Source organism: Gastrolobium bilobum, unplaced genomic scaffold (genome assembly GCF_033153095.1).
Source record: "Gastrolobium bilobum isolate Gb01-03AN ecotype WA unplaced genomic scaffold, APGP_CSIRO_Gbil_v1 utg6309, whole genome shotgun sequence".
In the NCBI taxonomy this organism is placed as follows: domain Eukaryota; kingdom Viridiplantae; phylum Streptophyta; class Magnoliopsida; order Fabales; family Fabaceae; genus Gastrolobium; species Gastrolobium bilobum.
In genome coordinates this window covers 120919-144362 of record NW_026899052.1, presented here as the reverse complement: position 1 = coordinate 144362, position 23444 = coordinate 120919, and the positions used below count along the sequence as shown (strand labels likewise).

The 23444-nt window shown below is 34.3% G+C and overlaps 2 protein-coding genes across 2 annotated transcripts; one reads left to right on the top strand and one right to left on the bottom strand.

Moving 5' to 3' along the window:
- Positions 1-1879: 1879 nt before the first annotated feature.
- Positions 1880-3006, bottom strand: LOC133286590 (protein IRX15-LIKE-like). The gene has a single exon (XM_061484023.1). It carries the CDS (start codon positions 2997-2999, stop codon positions 2052-2054), a length of 948 nt encoding a protein of 315 aa, XP_061340007.1. The 5' UTR covers positions 3000-3006; the 3' UTR covers positions 1880-2051.
- A 17277-nt stretch (positions 3007-20283) lies between these two features.
- On the top strand, positions 20284-22735 carry LOC133286604 (probable inactive receptor kinase At5g67200). Its single transcript, XM_061484037.1, has 2 exons — positions 20284-21584; positions 22145-22735. Exons 1-2 carry the CDS (start codon positions 20285-20287, stop codon positions 22702-22704), a joined length of 1860 nt encoding a protein of 619 aa, XP_061340021.1. The 5' UTR covers position 20284; the 3' UTR covers positions 22705-22735.
- The last annotated feature ends 709 nt before the right edge of the window (positions 22736-23444 follow it).

Sequence of the window (23444 nt, the reverse complement as noted above, 5' to 3'; positions counted from 1 at the left end):
GAAACTTCAATTATAAGATGCAACAAAAATGGTTTATATTTTAACGCATTTTCTAATATGTATGAGTTTTGATTATGTGTTATGATGTCACCAACTTTGTCAAGAATCTCAAGGAAAAGAGTTTTTAGGAAGGGATTTATTTTTTATTTTTTAGTTTGGGAATCTTGGAGTGATATAGGGTTAAAATAAGTGATCTGTTTTCTTATTGGAATGATTTTAAATATCAGTCTACAATTACAATTATAGCCAGAATTATGGCTGTATAATGTGTATTATCTTGCAATTGTCCATTGTTAATGTTACACTTGAACCTGTATAAGATGTGCTGCTAAGTGTTTAAAGAGACTCTCACCATGCATATATCATACATATCTCCTTCAAAAATGTATGATCCGCCATAACATGAAAGCAAACATTTTTTTTTTTTTTTTGGATATTTCCCATCAGTTACCCCACACTCGTTAGTTGGGTTTAACGGGAAGTGGTGTGAGTGATTTTTATTATGCATCTGTTCATCGATTATTCGACTAGTCCGATTCGAGTCGGGTAGGACCACATGGACGGCAGAGATCTCTCTGTCAAATTTTAATGTAGTTGCATTTCCAAGAATTCAAATTTAAAATCACTGATTAAACAGAAACAATCTACATGCTTGATAGTACATTGAAAGCATTAAACCATGATAAATCTTGCAACATGCTTCTTCTCCCTTCTGACCAAGATCATCTTTGAGACGCATTCTCTTTTACTTGCATTAAGGCCGAAACAATAAAAAAGGCTTGCTCTAGCTACCCAATTGGCCATTGGCCAAGAGGCCCAAGACAAATATGAAGTTGACTTCTAAGCAACCCAAGAGCTTGCTGTTCAAGTTCATTTAATTATGAGGCAAGTTCACATGGAACAAATCCGTAGTTGTTGAAGCAACTTCCATCCAAATCCAAGCGACCTTAAGCACCTCTCTCTCTCTCTCTCTCTTTGAAGGAGACAACCAAACAACCTTAACAGTTAGTTGTATTAGTTGTGGCAGTCACACAACTAATTAATGCACCTAAATGACCTAATGCTATTTTTTAAAAGTTGATATTAGGGAAGTAAATGGTTAGGTCGGTCTATAGGGGCTTACGCCTTAGTTTATATTAGGTCAGACTCAGCCTATTAAATATAATCAAATAGAGCAGGTTTAGACTTTTAAAAATGCTTATTTAGAAAACAGGTCATAGTTTTTTTTTTATATATCGGATCTACAAGCCTAGAGGTTAGCCTATATCATATTATTTATTTTAAATAAAATGAATAAAATTATTATTTTAATAATTTCAAATAATAAAGTAAATTATTTTAATTTTTTTTTTAATTATTGAATATGTAATAGATTTAAACAGGCTAACAAGACTAGGCAATACTTTTATTTTTTAAATATAGATCAAATCAGACTTATAATTTGTGTCTATATAAAGCTAACAGGCTAGGCATAAAATATTTTATATAGGTATAGACTATTTAAATTAAAAGTCTAGCTGATTTACACCGATAGTTAAGACCAAATAATTCTGACTAACCTCTAAATATCTTATTGTCTACTAAGGAACTTCAAACCCAAATTAGCTTTCTATATTTCATTGCATTACAACGCTAACTGTGAAAACATCAGCTGAAGGATGAGTAGTAGCCTTTCTAAGAGTATTGCAGCAAGTCAATGAAAGTTTTAACCATAAAATGTGGAGTAAAAATGGAATCTGTACTATCAGATGCAATTAAACAAACCATTTTCGTTTTCTTTGTCAATTGCATAATCCACTTTTTTTTTTTTTTTTCGCATTATCCTCAATTGACATTTGGAAGCTTGAATTCATTGAAGAAATTACAATTTTGAGTGCTTTAAAATGAAAAGGTAAAGTAAAAAAGAATTATTTTTTACAAACCCCAGCCAAGAAGTAAACAAAATGTAGCAGCAATGTAAAAAGGATCATAAATACCCAGAAAAGAAGGATGAAGAACCAATTGTGACTAAGATGATTCTTAGCTGCTTTTGTGGATGGGAGAGATAGTAACTAAGTTGATGAAGAAACCCCAGACCACCCAGAAGATGTTTGATTCTTACAATACTTGACACTACTTTCATCCATCCTTTCCAAAACATAATGCCCCAAAGTCTCACTAGCCTCCAACAAATTCTCTTTGCACAAGAACTCATCCCCACAAACCTTTTGCACTTCTCCAAAGAAATCATGCAAAAACACATGAGTCTTTGGATTACCACCCTTCTTGCTTCTGGCCAGCACGCCGGCGGTGAAGATCGCCGACATTCTTCCGGGGGCTTCCGGCCAATCCCCACGTGGCCCATCCACCAATATAACATCCCAGTCAACCTCGTACACATGGTTGGGAAGGTCATTGAGTCCAAGTTTGCAATCTGAAAATAGAAGATTCTGCACTGGCTTGCACTCATTTGCTACCTGTTCTTTTGCTGAAGCTATGAGCTCTTTCATCTCACTACGTTTGGTGGTGTATTGAACGTCATAGACATCGACTTCAGGGTGCTTTTCTTCTATGTATGCAGCGTAGTAGCGGTTTTCATCAATGAAAACTGTTCTGCCATTGTGGTTCAGAGCTTTCCAGAGAAGGGTCTCGTGTGTGAGGCCAAAGACGAGGAAATTGCAAGGTGAAGAGCATTTTCGGAGCACATCAGAGATGGGTTTGAGGTCTGAGTGTGGCATGTGGAACGTGTCATTGGATTTTGATGCATAGTGGAGGAGAGTGTTGATTACTGTGGCTGGCAATGGTGAACTTCCGAACCCTGAAACTGGGGTGGTTGAGGCTATGACAGTTGAAGTTGCTGAGGGAATAATGGTGGATTCTCTTGTGTAAATGAGGGTGACAAGAAAAGCAATGGTAAGAATTGATATGAAAGCTAGAAGCCATAGGCGATTGGAGCTTCCTTGTTTCTGGATATAAGGGTGGAGGAGGATGAGTTTTGTATTGTTGTTTGTGTTCTTCATGGTGTTTTTTTTTTTCTTCAGAATCTCTCTTCTTTCTGGTTGGCTTGGAAGAGATTCTGAGCTCTGAGAGAGTATTGGGAAAGAAGGTTTGATTTTAAAGAAGTATTGGAGTAGCAAAAGAGAGAGTTGAAGCAATGTGTGTATATTGAGAGTGACCTTACATTACTTTGAGTCATGACCCTCTTTCAAGCGTCTAGACTAGAACTGAAAATAACATTATATGTGAGCGAAATAGTTTAATTTGTTATAATTGAATTTGGTTATTCTTGATGGGGTTGGTGTTTTTTGCATTAATTAATTCCTAATATAGATTATTTTGTTTATGAAGGATTGTTCATGCTGAACCTAAACAGGTTTGGGTGTGGGAAGAGCTAGCTAGAAGAGTGGTGCATTGGGGGTGGTTGGACCTGAGATGAGGGTGATGATAGAGACAATAGCCGTAGCGACCCAGTAACTAATTACAAGCCACAAGTCGCTTTTCCTTGTTGAATTATGATTTTGTTCATACGTAACCACCTCCTTAGAATATTGGTAATTTATTAGACAAATAGCTACCTCTGAAGTAGACAAAGTACCTGCAACGATTCCCCTAGTTGAAATAAATGTGATTATCGTGTTTGTAGTTAGTAGTAGATATACTAATAAAGATACACTAAGACGGTTTCAACTTGTTTTCCTTGTAATTTGGTTTTAGAAGCAGATTTTGTCTATGGACTATGATGGAGAACACTTTAACGTGTATTTCTCTCAGGGAGTATTCAGTTAAGTAACCACACATGACTTCATGGAACTAATTCTCATATTGCTGACAATGCAAGTTTGTTTTTTCTTTTTCTTTTTTTCCTTTGACCTTGAATGACAAAAAAATAAAATACATATATAATTAGCATAATTTAGAGTTCTTGAATTATATATAAATATATGGAAAGATATTAATATAACTCTTGATAGATATAAAATAAATTTAGTATTACAAAAAGACGTGAGTTTTACAAGGAAAACAGTTAGGCTGAAGCATGAAATGGATTTACATGTGTGTGGCCTTTGGGAAAATTAAGGCCCAAATTTGACAGGGGCCTGATGTGTACGATGTTTTGAAGGTCCAATACTTGAATAAGCAAAACATCAATAAGACTCTCCAAAAAAGTTTAAAACCTCAATAAGACTCCACCCACCAAAAAACAAAAAATCAACAATAACCCAAAAGAACTTCAGCCCTTTGGTTATATAGAATAAGACATGACACACACATACACAAAGTGATCACTTGCTAAGACTAGATCACTGTGAATCATTTACCAAAGTGTTTAAATTTTTTTGATTAAAAATACTTTTCTTTGTATGCTTATGACTTTTGTCAAAATGCCTTTGGCTCAAACTGATCATCATGAAAATTAACGGTGACATGATATTGGTGGAATGTGTGCCCCGTATTGGGTCAAGAAGTGTACTAAGGTGGCCTTTGAAATTGTGGGAAAGAACAGAAAAAGAGGAACACGCAGGGACCTCCATGTGATGAAAGGTTGGCACATAATTTAAGCTGTCCAATTATGGATGGCAGTAATTGGCTTTTAGAAAATATGAAAGGAAGATTCTTTCTTTTCTTTTTTCTTTTTTTATTCTTTCTAGAATAGACAATAGCACACATCTCACAGGGCATCACAACAATAGTCAATCATCCGTCAACAAACTTGATTGAAGCGACCATTTGGCCATTTGGTATTCGCATATTTCCGCCAAAGCATATGGTGTTCCCAAGCTGTGACTTGTGACTAACATTTAAGATTTTGTAACATTTTTTTACATATGTTATGCATGAAATTCACCCTAAAGTAGTCATTGCTTGCCACCATTAAAGGAGGATTTTCTGGTGGAAGAGAAACAAGTTTCGCACGGCAAAGTCATCTGAGAATGGCCATCATAGTAAATTCAATCTACTAGATACGCAATAAACCCATTAAGAGGTGTATATTTTTAGTGCTAGGTACTTCTTTATTTAAATTGAGGTAGGTTATAATTACGACCTTTATTTTTTACAACATCTTACAACAATATCTTAACACTGTTGATTTCTGCCAATCAACGGTTATGATTTTCGCAAATTATACTTACAACCTTTATTTTTTACAACATCTTACAATCATATCTTAACACCGTTGATTTCTGCTAATCAACGGTTATGATTTTCACAAATTAAACCCATTAATTAATTATTAATTCACAATAAATGATAACCGTTGATTGGTAGAAATCAACGGCGTTAAGATACCGTTGTAAGAGATTGTAAAAAAAAAGTTGTAAGTATAACTTTTCTCATTTAAATTAATAACAAAAAAATAGAACTAATGTACCATTAACCATAAAATAGGAATAGGATAAATATTGTTAAGAGACTTTTTTTTTTTTTTTTTTAATAAATGATGTATTGAGTACTTAAACTACGGAGTACTAAAATCTTCACATTGGACAAGGTATCGACATTAATGGGGACTGTCCCATGATAATCACCATAGAAATAGCAAACTTCACTGGAAAGATAGGGCTCATTTTGTATTTAGGTATGGCAACTCAGCACAGGTCGCCCAAAAACAGGAATAGTGTGTATTAGATCCGTATTTAGAAAATAAATTTAGAAATCTAATCCATTTCATTTTATGGCAGTAAATATGTCAAAAAATTTATAAAAAATATTAGGCCTAAAAGTAAACAAAGGAGGCGGGTAGCTTTCTGCAAGTTTTTTTTTTTTAAATTCAGCAGGCTAACAGTCTTGGCTAGCCAAACTCGCAGCAGATTAAGAATTATCTTTTGAGTTTTTTCTTTTATTCTTCAACAAGCTAATATTTTTTTAAAATAAAAACGCTTTTTATCTCATATGCTTGTTGGATGCAACTTAAAAAAAATAGAAAAAAGCTAAAATAATAATTTTTTATTTTTGGAAAAAATCAAAATACTATTCTTTTTACTTAAAAAAACTTTTTAAATATTGATCAAAATGTAAAATAGCTTTGGCTATTGAATATATATATATATATATATATATATATATATATATATATATATATAAAATATGAGGTAGGATACTTTGACACCTTATCTGAGAGCTATTAGATCAAAAAAATCAACGACTCTGATTTGTAAGCATGTGACACCATTGATCTTTTTTGATCTAACGGCTTTCAGATGAGGTGTCAAACTTCAAATTTGACATTGGTGTCAAAGGATCCTAAATATATATATATATATATATATATATATATATATATATATATATGGATAATAACTTCTCTAGTTGTAGCAGGAGTTACCTCTCTAGTCTCAACCTACAGAAACATAAAATGGTGGGTCTTGTAACACCCCGTGTATACCTGGTTTGTTAACATTACATCGTATTAAGCTGCGCTTAATAAAAATTGCGGAATATCTTTTTCTTTTCCAATTATGACGTCATATACTTAGCCAAGTTGATTATTTAATCAATTTCATAAAATATCGTATGTATGTAAATTGCAATAAGACGTCTACTGAAATACCTCAATATATAAATAAAGTGTGTATCTAAAATCACGGATCTACAACTCGTAGTCCGGACCATAATCCTGATACATTATTACAACTCCAAATAAAACAAGACATAAACAATACTATGTGTCATGGACAATCCCCATGCTCACCAAATCAACAGCGTCTCAACAAGATGATATACAATCATAAACTGAAGCTAAAAGCATAAAGCAGCATGCATAACCAGCATCCAACAAGTCAGCAAAATATAACAGCAATATCTAACTCAGCTCCGACCTCCTGCCGCCTGAGGTCTCAACCCCAACATTTACCTGAACCTGAAATAAGCGCTCCAAACGTGGGGTGAGATCTCTAACAAAAATCTCAGTAAGACAAGGGGTCCTCAAGGATCTTCCACCCCAAGCTCACTTACATGTGCAATATAAGTTCAAAAGCAATTTAACAATATAATTTCCAAAATAGTGCAATGCAGCAGATAATCATGTCATGTGGGTTATAACTATTCTACTGATCAGAGATATGCAGAAATACGTCTATTACCCACACAGTACCAGCCCATGCTGTACCCACCCCTAAAGGGCCACCCCATGGTTTCCCTTTAAGGCAAACACCACATAAATATCATACAACAATTGCACTTAACAGCTCCATAGCATTTCAATAAAACAGTACATGAAGACAACATCATGCATATAACCATACCCCCATGGGACATGGTGGAACCACAACATGGCTAAACCGAGGACAGGAAAGCTTACCTCTAAGCTAGCTATCCAAAGCCACAAGCTCAAAGTCCAACACACAGCAGATCACAATCTGATTTAGGACCAGCAAGTATATCAACATTCATAGCTCAAAAGCGTAAACATAAAGACTACGTTTTCATATTACGAATTATGTCTTAAGGCTTCTCACAAGCCATAAGCCCTTAATCATATGATTCAGACTTAGTTCAATTAAAACAGAAGTTCAACTTCATCAATCTAGGGTTCACAAACCCCCAATAGCCTACTGTACACACAACACAGCTACTGTTCTACGAAATCCCAGAATATCCGGATATTCCACTGGTACATATCCGGATATGCAATATCCGGATATCTCACTGTCCATATCTGGATATGCAATATCCGGATATGCAATATCCGGATATACAGATTCTCATATCATCCGGATATCCAAATCACCATATCCGGATATCCAATATCCGGATATTTCATGGGCAGATATCCGGATATTTCAAGACAGAATGCAGAAACTGCATTTCGTGAAGATATCCTTCCAAGGTTGGGTTTTTACCGATTATAAATACTTAAACATGCACTTCTAAGTGTGTTTGACATTACCCAACGTTAAGTTATCATCTTTTAGCCTTTAGATGCATCAAGGTTCAATTTTTAAGCTCAAGAATTAAAGTTAAAGTGTTGAACCACTCACCCAAGCTTCACACAGAAAAAGAAGTGCTCTTGGAGCTCACTAGAGGCTCCCAAAAACTGGCTATACATAGAGCACGAAAATGACACCTCCAAGGTTGGTTCTTTATCACCAAAGGCCACCACTTGGACCTCCAAATGCCATGACTATGGCTCCACCAACCCAAACAAACAAAGTAAATCCTCAAACTCTCCCCAAACAGCACCCTCTACTCAGCAAGAGCTGAACCTCAACCTCCCAAGGCACTCACCCAAGTGTTTCCCCAACTAAAGAGGAGAAGAAATGAAGGAAAAGGTCACAAACCCTCAAAATGGTGAAGAGGCAAGGAGAAGTGCACAAGCTGATCAGCCACCCTCAAGGCATCCACGTACAAGAGTGTATGGCCTAGGGTTTTGTGCCTAAAAGTCATATATATAGTCCACTTAAATGAAATCACACAGTATTAACTTTAATTGCTACACTGAGCATTTTAATCCCAAACTCGGGATTCTTAACCTACTCTATTTTACAAGATTTATCATATTTTTCGTATATTTTTCTGAGCACCTTTCCGGTACGCGCTTTTCATAGCCAGTATCAAATTCTGGCACCAGTTTTCATTATTTGGACTTGAAACTCATTTTACAAGTCCTATATATTATTCTAGTAATTATCATGCACTTATTATAATTTTCTGGGATACTTTTTCGGTACGCATTTATACCGACTATCAGAACCGGTATTTGCACTTTTCTTCCGAAAAGCGACTTTCAGCATTCTTAATCACTTACCATAATTATTAGAGCCTCATAATAATTATTAGGGTCAATTATGGAATCATTTCCTATTTTTCTCATAATTAATTAATTAAATTCCTTAATTAACGGTGCGGGTTCTTACAGGTCTCATTGCAATTTTTTTTCTCACCTCCTTCTCTTTTCTTTTTACTGGATTATTGTCTCTATAGGAAGATGGGTAACTTCTCTTACAATAGGAGAAATTATTATCCCATATATATAAAATTCTTTCTCTAAACCATCTAGATGGGATATATGTAGGGCAAGTTAAAATAATTCATAAAAATAAAATGGATTACAATATGCAACTTGTTCTGGACTAGTCATATGTGTTTAATCAATTGGGATGTCCTCTAAAACCCCTACACCCATGTAGGGGTTATGTCCCTACATTCTTAAAATGAGATAACTTACATGCTTATTACACTAAGTTTTATTCCTCTTGCACATGTACCTCATTCACCAGGCAGGATGCTTGACTACACTTAATAGGCCCAATAAGGGCAAAATGGTTATGACTCTCTCACTCATTATTGGAGAATTTTCTCCACCTATATGTACCCCTCTTATGCTATTGAGGAGACACATTTTGCACCCTTGCTCACCTTATTGTTATTCTATAGAAATACAGCCTCAATAGTCACTATGCACATCACTTTCCCTTGATACCCAGCCTTTTCCTAAGACCCATACATGGTAACTCTCTTGTTAAGCTTCGGTCTATACCTCTGACTCACTATATCACTATTATATTGACATACAACCCTCCTATAGGTAGCGTTTTAAAACTCGGCCCAGTCATCGACTCGGTTGAGGTATTGGATTATTGGGTCATTGGTTCAACTGTTGGGTCACGAGTTCAACCGATTTAATTAAATTATATAATAAATATATTATAAGGTCCATTTTGACCAATAATTGAGGGTAACTCAGTGGTAAGTGGTAACATTATTCACTCTCATAAGCTGGGTTCGATTCTTGGCCGCTGTTAAAAGTGGAATATATTGTCATAAATTTATATTAGATTATATAATAAATATATTATAAGGTGCATTTTGACCAACAATTGAGGGTAGCCCAGTGACAAGTGATAACACTACTCATTCTTATAGGCTGAGTTTGATTCACAGTCATTTTCAAAAGTGAAATATTTTGTCAAATTTTTAAAAAACCAGTTTAAGGGAGAAAACAGCTTGACCCACGGGGTTCCGTTTGACCTGTGAGTCACCAAAACTCGGCCGAATCAATTGGTCGAAACTAGTTCAACTGCATGACCGATCCAATGGCCAGCTTGAACCGGTACCCTTATTAGGTTACCGAAACCTGGGTTGTCCTAGCTGATTCGATCTGGGTTTTAAAACATTCCCTATAGGGAAACAAACTCATTTTCATCACAAATAACATATGACCTCGCCCAATTTATGTAGCAATCGAGCGAGTCTTTACACTTTTAGATCGAGTGGTTTGGTAAAGAGGTTGTCATTGCAATGGGTTTAGATCCCAAAGTGCAAGTGCACATAATCTTTTTTTGCCTTCTGAATGATCCCTTTGTGGAACCAAAGCACTCAAAATGAAGATTTCAATTATGTAAGAGTTTTGATGATAACATACAAACTTGGAATAAAACTTCAAAAGTGATACATCTTACAACAATAAAAAGAAGCCCAAGGAAGCAATTCAACAAGTCAACAAAGGCAAAACCATCAAGACAAATGACCAAGTCCAAAGAGAAGATCAAGAATTAAGCTACAATGGAAGAACTTAAGTCCAAGAGCCTACAAGTATTATACATCTATAGGACTTAGACTTAGAACCTGTTTGGATCATCTTTTTTTGTAAGCTAGAAGTTACTTTAAAGCTAAAGCTAAAAAAAATACTAAAAGTTGTTTGATGATTACATAAAATTTTTAGCTTACAAGTTACTTAAAAGCACACATTTCAAGAAAAGTCTATCTCTATATCTCTATGGCTCTTCATTTCGAACAAAGCTCACAATTCAAGAAAAGCTGATAAAAGCTTAACAAAAGCTCTTCCTATGAGCTTTTGGCTTTTGATTTTTTTTCTTCATTATAAAAGTTTTTTTCAAAACCTATTTGGCCTAACTTCTGTTTATAAGAAGAAAAGCTAAAAATAAGAAGATCCAATCAAGCAATTAAATGCAAAAGTAATTGATTAATATTGCGTGAATGAGCTCAAAGAATACCTATTTTTATGCATGCATCATCTATGATTTACATACTTGAAGGAAATTTGAAAAATCCATAGAAAAGATCCTTTATATGTTTTATAAATTCAAAACATTTTCATTAAGTCAAGGACTTGCATAAAAAATGGTTGGAGTCAAGTTGGAATACATTTGAACTAAAAAATGATGCATTATTAGTTGCTATAAAAAAGTAATTGATTACTTTCTTTAAAAGTAATCGAATACTTTGCCGAGAGACAGAGTAATTGATTTCTTGTTGCAAAGTAATTGATTACTTCATAAAGCAATCGATTACTCTATGAAAAGTAATTGATTACTTGTGACCAGTAAGCATTCAAACGACTATTAATGGCTAGTTTCGGTCCAATACTTATATATACTTATTTGTTACGCCTCCAACAAATTTGAATCACTGTTTAATTGAATATACAATAATTCTTGACTATTCCTCTTGAATCAAACATATCAATTACTCATTCTTATTCATCTTGATCATAAACACTTCTTGAACTCTATTCTTGTGATATTGATCAATACCCATAAGCTTCAATTTGTTCAATCTATACTTTAAGAGTACTTATTCATTTCTAAACACTCTCTTACTGTTTACTTGAGTTAAGGGTAATGAAATCCTAGTGAAAAGGTTGTTCACAGCCTAAGAAAGTGAGTGAAAGTGTAAGGTTTCCAAGAACTAAAATCTTGGAGGTTGTAGTGGTTTGTCAAGCACCCTTGAAACTTGACCATTTGTGAGATTTGATTAAGCGGCTTCGGTCTGGACGTAGGTCCCGGTAGTGGTGATGGAACCAAAATACATCTTGTTTCTAATCTCTCTAACATTTATCTCTTTAGATAAGCATTGTTTGCATACTTGAACATATTTAGATTTAGATTTATTGCTCATTATTTGCTTGTCTTAGTTTTTATTCATCACACTTTACTTGTCTGGGAACATAGAAACTCAAGAAATTTGTTTAAGGAAAGTGAGACATTTTGTGAAAATATTTTAAAACTCAATTCACCTCCCCCCTCTTGAGTTTTGAGACCACTTGCCCAACACCTTTTGCTTATGAGCTTGCTCAATACTGAGTTATTAAGATGGAAGAAGTGAAGTGTTGAGCTTAGGGCGTCATGAGGATTAAAGATTTTAAAAGGAGCACGAAAGAAGAAAAAGCTGACCGGGAAGGCCCATCTAGGAACAACAGCAAATCAAGCGATAATTAATGGCAATAAAAAGAAAAGGGATGTCAATTTAGCAGAGACAATGATGATAATTACATCCCCTCAATTTCTCCAGATTCGAAATTCTCTGGAAGGTCACGCACTCAGAGTTCTGCGATATTGAGAGGCCACCTTCCCTTAAACCTGAGGTGCAAAAGAACAGGAAAAAAATTATGATTTTCATAGAGGCTACGACCATAACACCGATGACTGCTGGAACCTCAAAGTGGCAATTGAAAAACTAATCTATTAGGGAGCCATGAAAAAATACATCCAGAGGGACTCATCCATAAACACAAATACTTGTCATAATGGGGTAGGATCCTTTGACACCGGTGTCAAATTTAAAGTTTGATACCTCATCTGAGAGCAGTTAGATCAAAAAAGATCAATGGTGTCACATGCTTACAAATTAGAGTCATTGATATTTTTTTATCTAACGGCTCTCAGATGAGGTGTCAAACTTTAAATTTGACACTGGTGTCATAGGACCCTATTTTTCTCTATATCTATATATATCCCACAAAAGTCATAAATTTTCATGTACGTAAAGAATGGGGATAATTTGCCTCATCCATAAACATAAATACATGTCCAATATTTAATACATATGAAGAGAGAAATAGATATAAAAATTTCACGTAATCAGGTTATATGAAATTTTAACTTGAGATGATCCACTCCCGCTTTTTATATTTGTTGTAAACATGGTAAAAAATTATAAATGCTTATTGTTGGCGCTCATGATTATTTAAAAAAGGAGAGCAATCAGAGCAGCATATGTTTTTTTTTTTTTTTTGCTACATAGCATATGTTTTAGTTGGGGACGGTGAGAGTAGATAAAGGGGTATTTTATCTCCAACTAAGATATCCAATCGAATTTGAGACTTAACGTACACTTAAAGTTCAAATGTAATGAACACAGAATCAGATAATTGCATGGACTGCATAACGTGAACTCAAAGTTCACTATATGGTTGTCATGTGCAAGCCTCTCTGCAGTATATCCACAAAAAGGAGAAAATCATATATATGTATTTGGTAACTAAGAAATTTCGGCCTTTCAATTTTATTTGACTATTGCTTTGCCTCACTGGATCGTGAGTAATTTATTTATTTATTACAATCAATTCGATAGTGTTAATGATCAATTAGAGTGAATTGGTTTTGAAAAGAAAAGTCATTTGATTAATTAATTCTATTGATTTATTTTATTTTATTTTCCAATCGGTTTGGTTTTAAACTCAAATATATCCCAATTCAATTAAAATAGTTTATATTAGATATTTTTTGATTTTTTTCAGAAGACAGCAAATAAATGCATTATACAAATATTTTATGATTCACATAAAAAGATAAATTAAAAGAAAGTATTTAAGAGAAAAATGTTTAAAATTATAAAAAAAAAATTGTGGTATTTGTGAGATAATGCCTAATTTTATGTGATATAAATTTTTTCCAATTTCATGTCTACGAATACGGTAATAATATTTTAAATTTTTATTAAATATATTTAAATTTTGTTGTTGTTAATTTTGAGGTTGTTAACTTTTTAAGTTAAACATATTATTATCATTAATAGAATAACATAAGTTAATTTTAAATTTTAAATTCTCTAATTTTACATTGTAAGATTACAATAAAAAAAGTTGATGTTACGAAGGATACAATAAAAATTTCTTAATTCTATGCGTATGAGATATATTTCCATGATTAACTAAAATAACAAAATTTGAGGTAATGATTCTTTAATATTTACTATTTATAATCAATTAATATTGTTGAGATATATAGTCTCACATTAGTTGAACATACAACCCATGGTATCAAAACCTCGCCGCCCTCCACTTTCTCATGTGGCGTTTCTTAGCACAGGTAGGCTGGGCCTGTTGCATTGCCCACTCTTCAAGCCCAATGGGCTCTCGTGTGAGGGGACGTGTTGAGATATATAATCTCACATTGGTTGTATGTGCAACTAATGTGGAGTTTATAAGGTCTTGGGCACTCCCACCCTTTGAGCTAGCTTTTGGGGTGATGTATCACAAAGTTCTTTACAAAAATAAATATGTCTTGTTGAATAATTAATTAAGGAGGAGAAAAACTTTCTATGCATATAGAAGATAATTTAAGGATGATAAGAAGAAAACTGAGGTAAGAACACCACAGTGCAAAATGATAAAAGGGAATATAATTTCTCATATGACATAAGATAAGTGGATTTTATCTATTTTTTATATATGCATGAGATCAAATTATCTCATGCAATATAAGAAACTATATTCTCATGATATGATACACATAATTGGGATAACTTTTTTTTTATGTTGTAGGAGAGTTGTTTTTTTTCTACCAATGACTTTTCGATTTTCATATAATATTTTTTTTTAATAGATGGGGGTCCCACACAAGATGTGTATATAACATAAGATACATATTTTCTACTGTATGAGAAAATCGAAACCCTAATTAATTATAGCTGAAAGAATTTATAATATATCTGTAGATTTATTGATTACCTAACTAATTCGATTCGAGCACATACTCATTACCGAGGCAACTCTCCAAGACCATTTTCTCCATTTTGGGCTTAAACTCAAGACTTCTAGTTAAGGGGAATAAGCTCCTTACCACATAAATCAATAGAAGATAGAGTTTGTAATTGATTATATCTATCTCAAACGTGAGAACTTAAATTTGTATTAGAGAGTATATAATAAGGGTTTTATTAATCTTCTTTTACATATGAGAGGTATCTTATGTTGTAGAGAGAAACTAGGTGGGTCCCACTGACACGAGCTGTCGAACTCGCGCAAATTAATTAAATCAGGTTTATTAGAATTTTGTAGTAAAACGTCAACCTGAGTCGTCTCTCAAGGAGTTTGCAATGAACTTAAATGCTCAGTTATTAAAAAAAATGGAAACCAAATGAAAATGGAAATTAAATGAAAAGAGAAAATAAGGAGAAACGGAAATTAAAGAAAAACGGAAACTAAAATGGGGGATTTTAATATGATTGTAAATTTAAACGGAAATGAAAAATAAAATAAAAAGAAAGAATAATCAAATTAAAAGCAACCAACTCAAGAATTAGGATTCCAAGGATATCCATCATTGGACAAATAACTATCAAATCGTGATTGATCTCAATTGAATCAGAATCCTTGTTTCCAATTGAGAACCCTCTCTAAGCGATCGCTTAGCGTTTGGTCGAATACGACGCGTCTACTCGCGCAATCGCGGAGTATCAACCCGTTCGACTTGAGTTCATTGGGTTAATCAACCTAACCATTAAATCTAATGGTTAATCTCTTTCCTAAGAACGCAATCGCGTATCTCAGACTGAACACCCACAATCGCGCGATGCCAAACCGAGTTGGAAAGAGAAACAAATTTGGTTCAAAATGAGGCGCGGGTCCTCAGGATTCAACCATGGAATCCTCAACCTTTGGGTTGATTAAAGAAAAGAGGAGAGAGAAAAGACAAAAATTCTATTAATTTCAAAACTATAAAATTCAAATTCAAACGAAAGATGATCCACAAGGTCCCTACTCTCGCCCTTTTAACCCCTAATCAAGCTGGACTTCGGGCTCTACAAATCCAACCCAAAATAAAAGGAAACAAAACAGAAATATTGGCTCTGGGCCTCATGTACATTGGGTTCAAAATTATAACTTAAGTTCAAACGTAAAAATAAATTTTCAACAAAATACGTCCATCTTGGGCTCAGGTTTCGACCATCTTTCTGTCCGAATTGGGCTTCAGTAGCTGAAATAGCAATTGTAGCCCTTCCTGTTAGCTGCAAAACTCAACAAAAACGGAGTTAATCGGATATCTGTAGAGTGAGATATGGCCAAATACGAAAGTAGTGTAAATCTGGAAAATTATAACGAAAATCAATTAAACTCAATTAAAATCTAGAATTCTGATTTGACCCAAAAGACCTTTATTTAATTCAAATAAAATCTAAAAATACCAACCAAGAGTAATAAATAAGTGTAACAAAATATGTGTTATCACCCACCATTACAAAAAAAAAAGAAAAAGAAAAAAAAGTGAGGTCCGAAAATCGAAGTGAGAGAAAATGAGATAAACTACCTCATGTAAAAGAAGACTAATAATTCCCATATAATAAAAAGAAGTGTTGTTAAACCCGACCCGGGCATCGACCCGGTCGGGGTACTGGGTCACTGGTCGGACCGGTGGGTCACGGGTCGGACCGGTTGACCCGGATATATATAAACATATAAAGATATATATAAATACGAACATATAAATTCAATTATATTCTCATATCTAAAATGAATTAAACAAGGTTCACTAAATAAGTTAAAAAACATAAAGCATAAATATAAAAGTGCATGTTATTACTATGTCAATTTAAATTGTAACTCAGAATCCCCATAAACATACCTCTCAATGACATTGAACTCATAGTTTTCAAATTCAACTACATTAAAATAACATATGTCACATTCTCTGATTTATTATTCCACAAATTACTTCAGTATTGGAAACTAAGAGGTCATTGTAGAAGAGTATACTAGCAAATAAAATTACAAAAAGTTTTTAAAATGAGTTTTACATTTTTTTTTACAAGATGAAACAATTTTGGTTTTTTTTTTTAAATGCATGACCCGACTGGGTCACCGGGTTTGGCCGGGTTTGTCTGGGTTTTGACCGGGTTTGACCGGGTCGATGCATGACCGGTCCAACACTCGACTCGAACCGGTCTGGTGACCGGGTCACCGGGTCGACCCGGCCGGATCGGGCCGGGTTTTACAACACTGATAAAAAGTAATTCAAATTTCAAAGTATTAAATATCTCATTTCATAAGTTAAGACCTAGTTGATATTTATAAATCTTCAAAGTTCAAATTACTAAAAGAGGATTTACACAAGTCACAATCTTACTCACATGCTTTAACTTATGGGTTATCTATATTAAGAAAATTTTATGGTTTAACAAATTTCGGTTATTTATGCTTACTCAAATTACTAAATGTATCTCCACTTAAATGTACTTTAATAAACTAATTAGCACAGATTGTATAATAGTTTCTTAAAATATATAATAACATAAATGTATAATTATGATAATTTCATAAAATATTAAAAAGTGTATGTATAAATAAAGGGGTTTGCATTTGTCATTTAACATGACATAACAAACTTTTCTACACACACAATATTTTGTGGGGCCCACACTTTTTGAAGAAAAAAAAGAAAAGAAATTACGGCACGCAAAACGTATCTCTATAACCTTACACGATTATTTTTTCTACAACATAACTCTTATAAAACCCATAAATAAAACTGATATAATAAATTTGTATTTTATATATGGAAAAAGTGTTTGTCATTTTTTATTTTTTTTGATAACAAGTGTTTGTCATTTTAAATGACATAAAGTTATGTCATTTTAAGAAAGAGATAGATACAAAATTATTTTTTTATTTAAAATTTAAATTTAAAAAAAAACCACTCACTTTCTCTCCCATGATTTTCATTCCTTATGTCTATCTTTTTCATAAAATGACATAACTTATGTCATTTAAAATGACAAACACCAAATTATATATATATATATATATATATATATATATATATATATATATATATATATATAAAACATTTTCTCATGTTGCATGAGAATTGAATTTTCATGTTGTGACCCTTCGGTTTGCTTGCAAAGATATATATTTTTTTTAATAAATGTGAGACCCACTACTAATTGAGTCACAACACGAGAATTCAATTCTCATGCAACATGAGAAAATCAAACTCCACGTATATGTGTGTGAGAGAGAGAGTTTAGTTGTTTTTTTTAAATCAAAACTAATACCCAATTCAATCAATTAAAAAAATTAATTCAATCTATTAAAAAAATTAATTTTCTATTTTCAAAATCGCATATAAAAACAATGAAGTATGTCTTATCATAGAAAAATAGAAGAACAAAATAAGAAAAAACCAACGTAACTAAAAATAGTTAATCTGTACCACATTTTTTTTGGCTAATAGAAATGAAAGGTAGCCATCTGTACCACATTCAAGTTGTCATATTCAATTATTCATACCTCTTCTCCCAGCGGCTCTTGAAAGAACAGTCCTTTTGTTTATTTATTTATTTATTATGAATTTTATTAAGACAATGACAATTCACATGTTATATCGTTGTTTTTATATTCGGACTTTTCTTGATGCGATATATTGTTTGACATGCTAGATTTAGACTCTGGCTAGGCCTTTGAAATTGCTTACTTTCTGTGATGCAAGTAAGAAAATGTTGTGCACTTGTTGTGAGCATGTGGTTCACGGGCTAGCAGTGCCATTTCTCTCTCTAGTTATAAATAAAATATTAATTTATAATATATTTATTTTAAATGGTTACTAAGAAATGTTAACTATATAATATTTAATTTAAACATATATTTTTTCTCTTTAATATAATTCAAATTACATTTTAAAAAAACTAAAAAATTAAAATAAAACATACACCAGGTCTTGCGATCAGTTTTAATTCCCTTTCTCAGTAAAAAAGTCCAAAAAAAAAAAAAAAATTGCACTAGGCACATGACATCGTATAAGTTATGAGTTGATTTAAATTTGTTATATATATATTACACAATTTTCTTAACTTGAATTAGTTTGCACCAACTGTTGCGCATGCAAAAGTCATGCTTAAAAACAAATTTATAAATAACTAAGAGCCCGTTTGTTTGCACTTTTGAAAAAAGTAATTTCTATCTCTTTTTTATTTTAGAAGTTTTTTTACAAAAGTTAAAACTATTTATATTTTTATAAAAATATTTAGATTTTGAAAAAAATATTTGATTTTTGACTTCTGCTTTTTTAAAAGTTAAAATTTTTAACTTCAAAAAAAATAAGTTTTTGACTTTTTTTGTGACTTCTGTTTTTTTTAAAAGCAGATATCCAAATGAACTAAAAATGAAAAATGTTTTTTTTAAAAAAAAAAAAGCAACTTCTGAAGAAAAAAATCCATCCAAACGAGTCCTAAAGATTAAAAGAAACTCTTAAAAGACTCATGTTGATGTTCTTTGTCAAATAATTAAGAAGGCCCATACAGATTCTTTTCGAAATGAAAATAAAAAAGAAATTAAAGTGGGACTTTGAAGTTTGAAGTACTCTTTCGGATTTATTATTTTAGCATTAAAGGATAAACGCACATTTCCTTTCTTTCATCATTAATGTACATGTAAAAATAAATCAAAGGTTGTTATAAAAAAAATAAAAAAATAAATCAAAGGTTACATTAATTTTGATAAATAAAAGAAATCATGCACCGAATAATATACTAGAATCTACAATTCCTTTTCTTTATTGTAAGGAAAATCGTAACAGTGACTATTTTGTCACGTTTGGACAAAAAATTACCAGATTGCCACGTCAACAGTAAATTTTGTCAAAATGTCACGCGGCATAATTCGCTACACAGTGTAGCGAATTATGAATGCAAGTAACAAGTAGGGTAGCGAATTTCTCAAAACTTGACATGTGGCATTTTTAGTTCTAACGTGGCATATTTCGCTACACTTGTAGCGAAATTACCTGCATTCATAATTCGCTACACTGTGTAGCGAATTATGCCGCGTGGTATTTTGACAAAATTTACTATTGACGTGTCAGTCTGATAATTTTTTTGTCCAATCGTAAAAAAATGTCACTGTTCCATGAAAAACAGAGACAGAATAAAATTAAAACCATACGATTCACATGGAGAAAACTTGAAATAAAGGGAAATAAATAAAAAAAGAAAGAAAGGAATTTTCCCCATTCCCCACTTTCACGGGAGTTCAAGTTAAAGGCCAGCTGTTACGCATTACACGACACCTCGCCATACTCTTTGAGTCTCACTAGAGTCACTGTTCTGTCAATGTTTTGTTTTGTTTTTTTTTTTTGGTAAGTTGTTTTTTTTTTCGTTTAAGTATTTTGGACCACCACAGAATAGAGTGAATCAAAGATACACCATACTGTGTATATTCCCCCCCTCCCTCAAACCCCAGACACAAAACATAAACGACACAGAACAAAACAAAACAACAATGCATTATTCCAAAACACTCTTCCTTCTCTTCTTCTACTTCACCGTTGCATCCTCGGCCAACCTGATGGTACCTTCAGACGCGGTGTCCCTATTGTCGTTCAAGAGGGAAGCAGACTTAGACGACAAGCTCCTCTACACACTGAACGAGCCATACGACTATTGCGAATGGCAGGGCGTGAAATGCGCACAGGGAAGGGTTGTACGCTTCGTCGTTCAAGACATGGGCCTCCGCGGCCTCTTTCCCTCCAACACCCTAACTCGCCTCGACCAGCTCCGAGTCATGAGTCTCCGTAACAACTCGCTATTCGGACCCATTCCGGATCTGTCACCACTCATCAACCTCAAGTCTCTTTTTCTTGATCATAACCATTTCTCGGGTTCTTTCCCTCCTTCAATACTCTTTCTTCACCGAATCCTCACTCTCTCATTATCACACAACAACCTCACCGGTCCAGTTCCGGTTCAACTCACCCTCCTCGACCGCCTCATTTCCCTCCGGCTCGACTCTAACTCCTTCTCCGGTTCACTTCCCCCGCTGAACCAGACCGCGCTCAGAGTCTTCAACATCTCCAATAACAACCTCACCGGTCCGGTTCCTGTCACTCCGACACTTTCTCGTTTCCACGCGACGTCGTTTTTGGGAAACCCTGGTCTCTGCGGGGAGATTCTTCACAAGCAGTGTGACTCTCATTCTCGATTCTTTGGTTCATCCAACAACACCGCCTCCTCTTCCGCGCCGTTAGGCCAGAACGAAGAGTCAACCGGCATTGTTGTGGTTACTGTTACTTCCCCTACCCAGAAGAAGCATAAAAAAACCGGTTTGGCTCTCGGGTTCACCGTTGGGGTTGCTGTTCTCGCTGCCTTTGCTTTTGTGATCGCGTTGGTTAAGAAACAGAAACAGAAACAGAATCAGAATCAGAATCAGAAACAGAAAGGGTCGAGAAAAATGGAAGCTTTAGAAAGTACCCCTCCGGTGACTACGGTGGTGGAGATGCGGAATGAGGAATTGAAGGTGAAATTGGAGGAGGCGCATAAGAGTGGGAAGCTAGTGTTCTGCTGCGGGGAGGTGCAAAATTACACGCTGGAGCAGCTCATGAGGGCTTCGGCGGAACTGCTTGGAAGGGGTAGTTTGGGAACAACGTACAAGGCGGTGTTGGATTCGCATTTGATCTTGACGGTGAAGAGGTTGGATGCTGGGAAAACTGCGGTGACGAGTGGGGAAGTGTTTGAAAAACGCATGGAGATGGTCGGTAGGCTTCGACACCCTAATTTGATTCCTTTGAGGGCTTATTTTCAGGCAAAGGGAGAGAGACTTATTATATATGATTATCAACCTAATGGCAGTCTATTCAACCTTGTTCATGGTAATCAACATTAGACTTTTTCTTTTTTTCATGTTTAGCTTATATCATGTGTGTCTGCATTCTATTGCTAAAATTGGGTATTGGGTTGTTGGGTTTGTGATGAACGAACTGGGAAAAAGTTGTAGAGCTTGGTGCTGCAATTTGATGGATTATGTGTTGGACTGCTATTGGTTGTTGTTATTGTTGCTGTGTGATGTGTGATGTGTGATGTGTGGTATGAATATGATGTTTCAGATTGGTCAATTTGGGGTTATTGTTACCTATTTATTGAATTTTTTTTTTCCTGCCCGGTTTGCTTCAGGGTCGTGTGACATCAAATGCTGACAATTATGGGGTTGGACTATTTAGGTTTAGTGTTTGATTCGAATTTTACGTATGGCAAGTTGACTAGTGTGCTTCATCCATTTGACCCGTTGTTGACAAAATTTATTTTAAAAGTTCCAACTTTTATTGTAATTCTTGCTCGGAAATCCCGAATGTGGAAATGGGCATAGATGAATTTGCTAATTTGATGTTTGATGATTGTTTTTTTAACTAAGATATAGCTGCTTCACGTGCAGGTTCAAGATCAGCAAGGGCTAAGCCCCTCCATTGGACATCATGTTTAAAAATTGCCGAAGATGTAGCCCATGGACTTGCATATATGCACCAAGCTTCGTCTTTAATTCATGGCAACCTAAAGTCCTCTAATGTCCTTCTTGGAGTGGACTTTGAAGCTTGTATTACGGACTATAGTTTGGCCTTCCTTGCAGGCCCGTCTTCATTCACCGAGGATCCTGATTCTGCTGCATATAAAGCACCAGAGGTTCGAAAGTCTAGCCGCAGGGCCACTTCCAAGTCTGATGTGTATGCTTTTGGGGTGCTTCTGCTGGAGCTTTTGACGGGTAAACATCCTTCCCAACATCCTTTCCTTGTGCCAACGGATTTGCAAGATTGGGTTAGAGCAATGAGGGATGATGATGGTTGTGAAGATAACCGGCTAGAAATGCTCACAGAGGTTGCCAGTATTTGCAGTGCAACCTCGCCGGAGCAGAGGCCAGCAATGTGGCAAGTCCTTAAGATGATACAAGGAATAAAGGACAGTGTTGCTATGGAGGACACTACACTTACTGGACTCTAATAGTTTGTGTGCAAATCTGACTGAATTGTATGCAAAGAAGAAAATCACAGCAAGTCCTCTTGTTGAAAATGAAAGAAAATGCTTGTGGAGGAATTTGGAAGAGTGATTTTGCAGGCCAAGTTTAAAGGTTTAAACAGTCATTTTTCGCGGGAGTCTCACGAATTATATACAGTAGAACATGGAGAACCATAAGATATTACAGTTTTATTGTCCGCTGTGGCTGGCTAGTGCAATGTTATTAGTTCTAGAACAAAATAAAATAGAATTTATATGTGAATGTATTTGAGCTTATTCAATTTTGCATCTGTTTGTATCTCTAACAAGCAATGGACGTTTGCAGTAGAGCCTGATGGTAAAAGACTTGGCAGACAGAAATGTACACAAGAACATGGTCATCTCAGTTCTTCGGTCTGTTTGTATTAACTTTCATTCAACACTTAAACGAGGCACTTTTGTGCTCGTCAAAATTTAAATTTTTTATTTTCATCAAATTTGAGACGCGTGAATTCACGATAAGAATAGAAAAGTATTTGTAAGTGTTATATGAGATTTATAGGAGTCATTTAATTTATTAAAGAAAAGGACAACTTGCTGTTACTAACTAAATTAAATTATAAAATTTTATTTACAACATAAAAAAGAGAGAGAAAAAAAAATTCTTATCATTTCATTCTCAACTCTGTCAATAAAATAATATACAGCTCAAATACTATGATAGTAAATTTTGCGCTATTCTAACA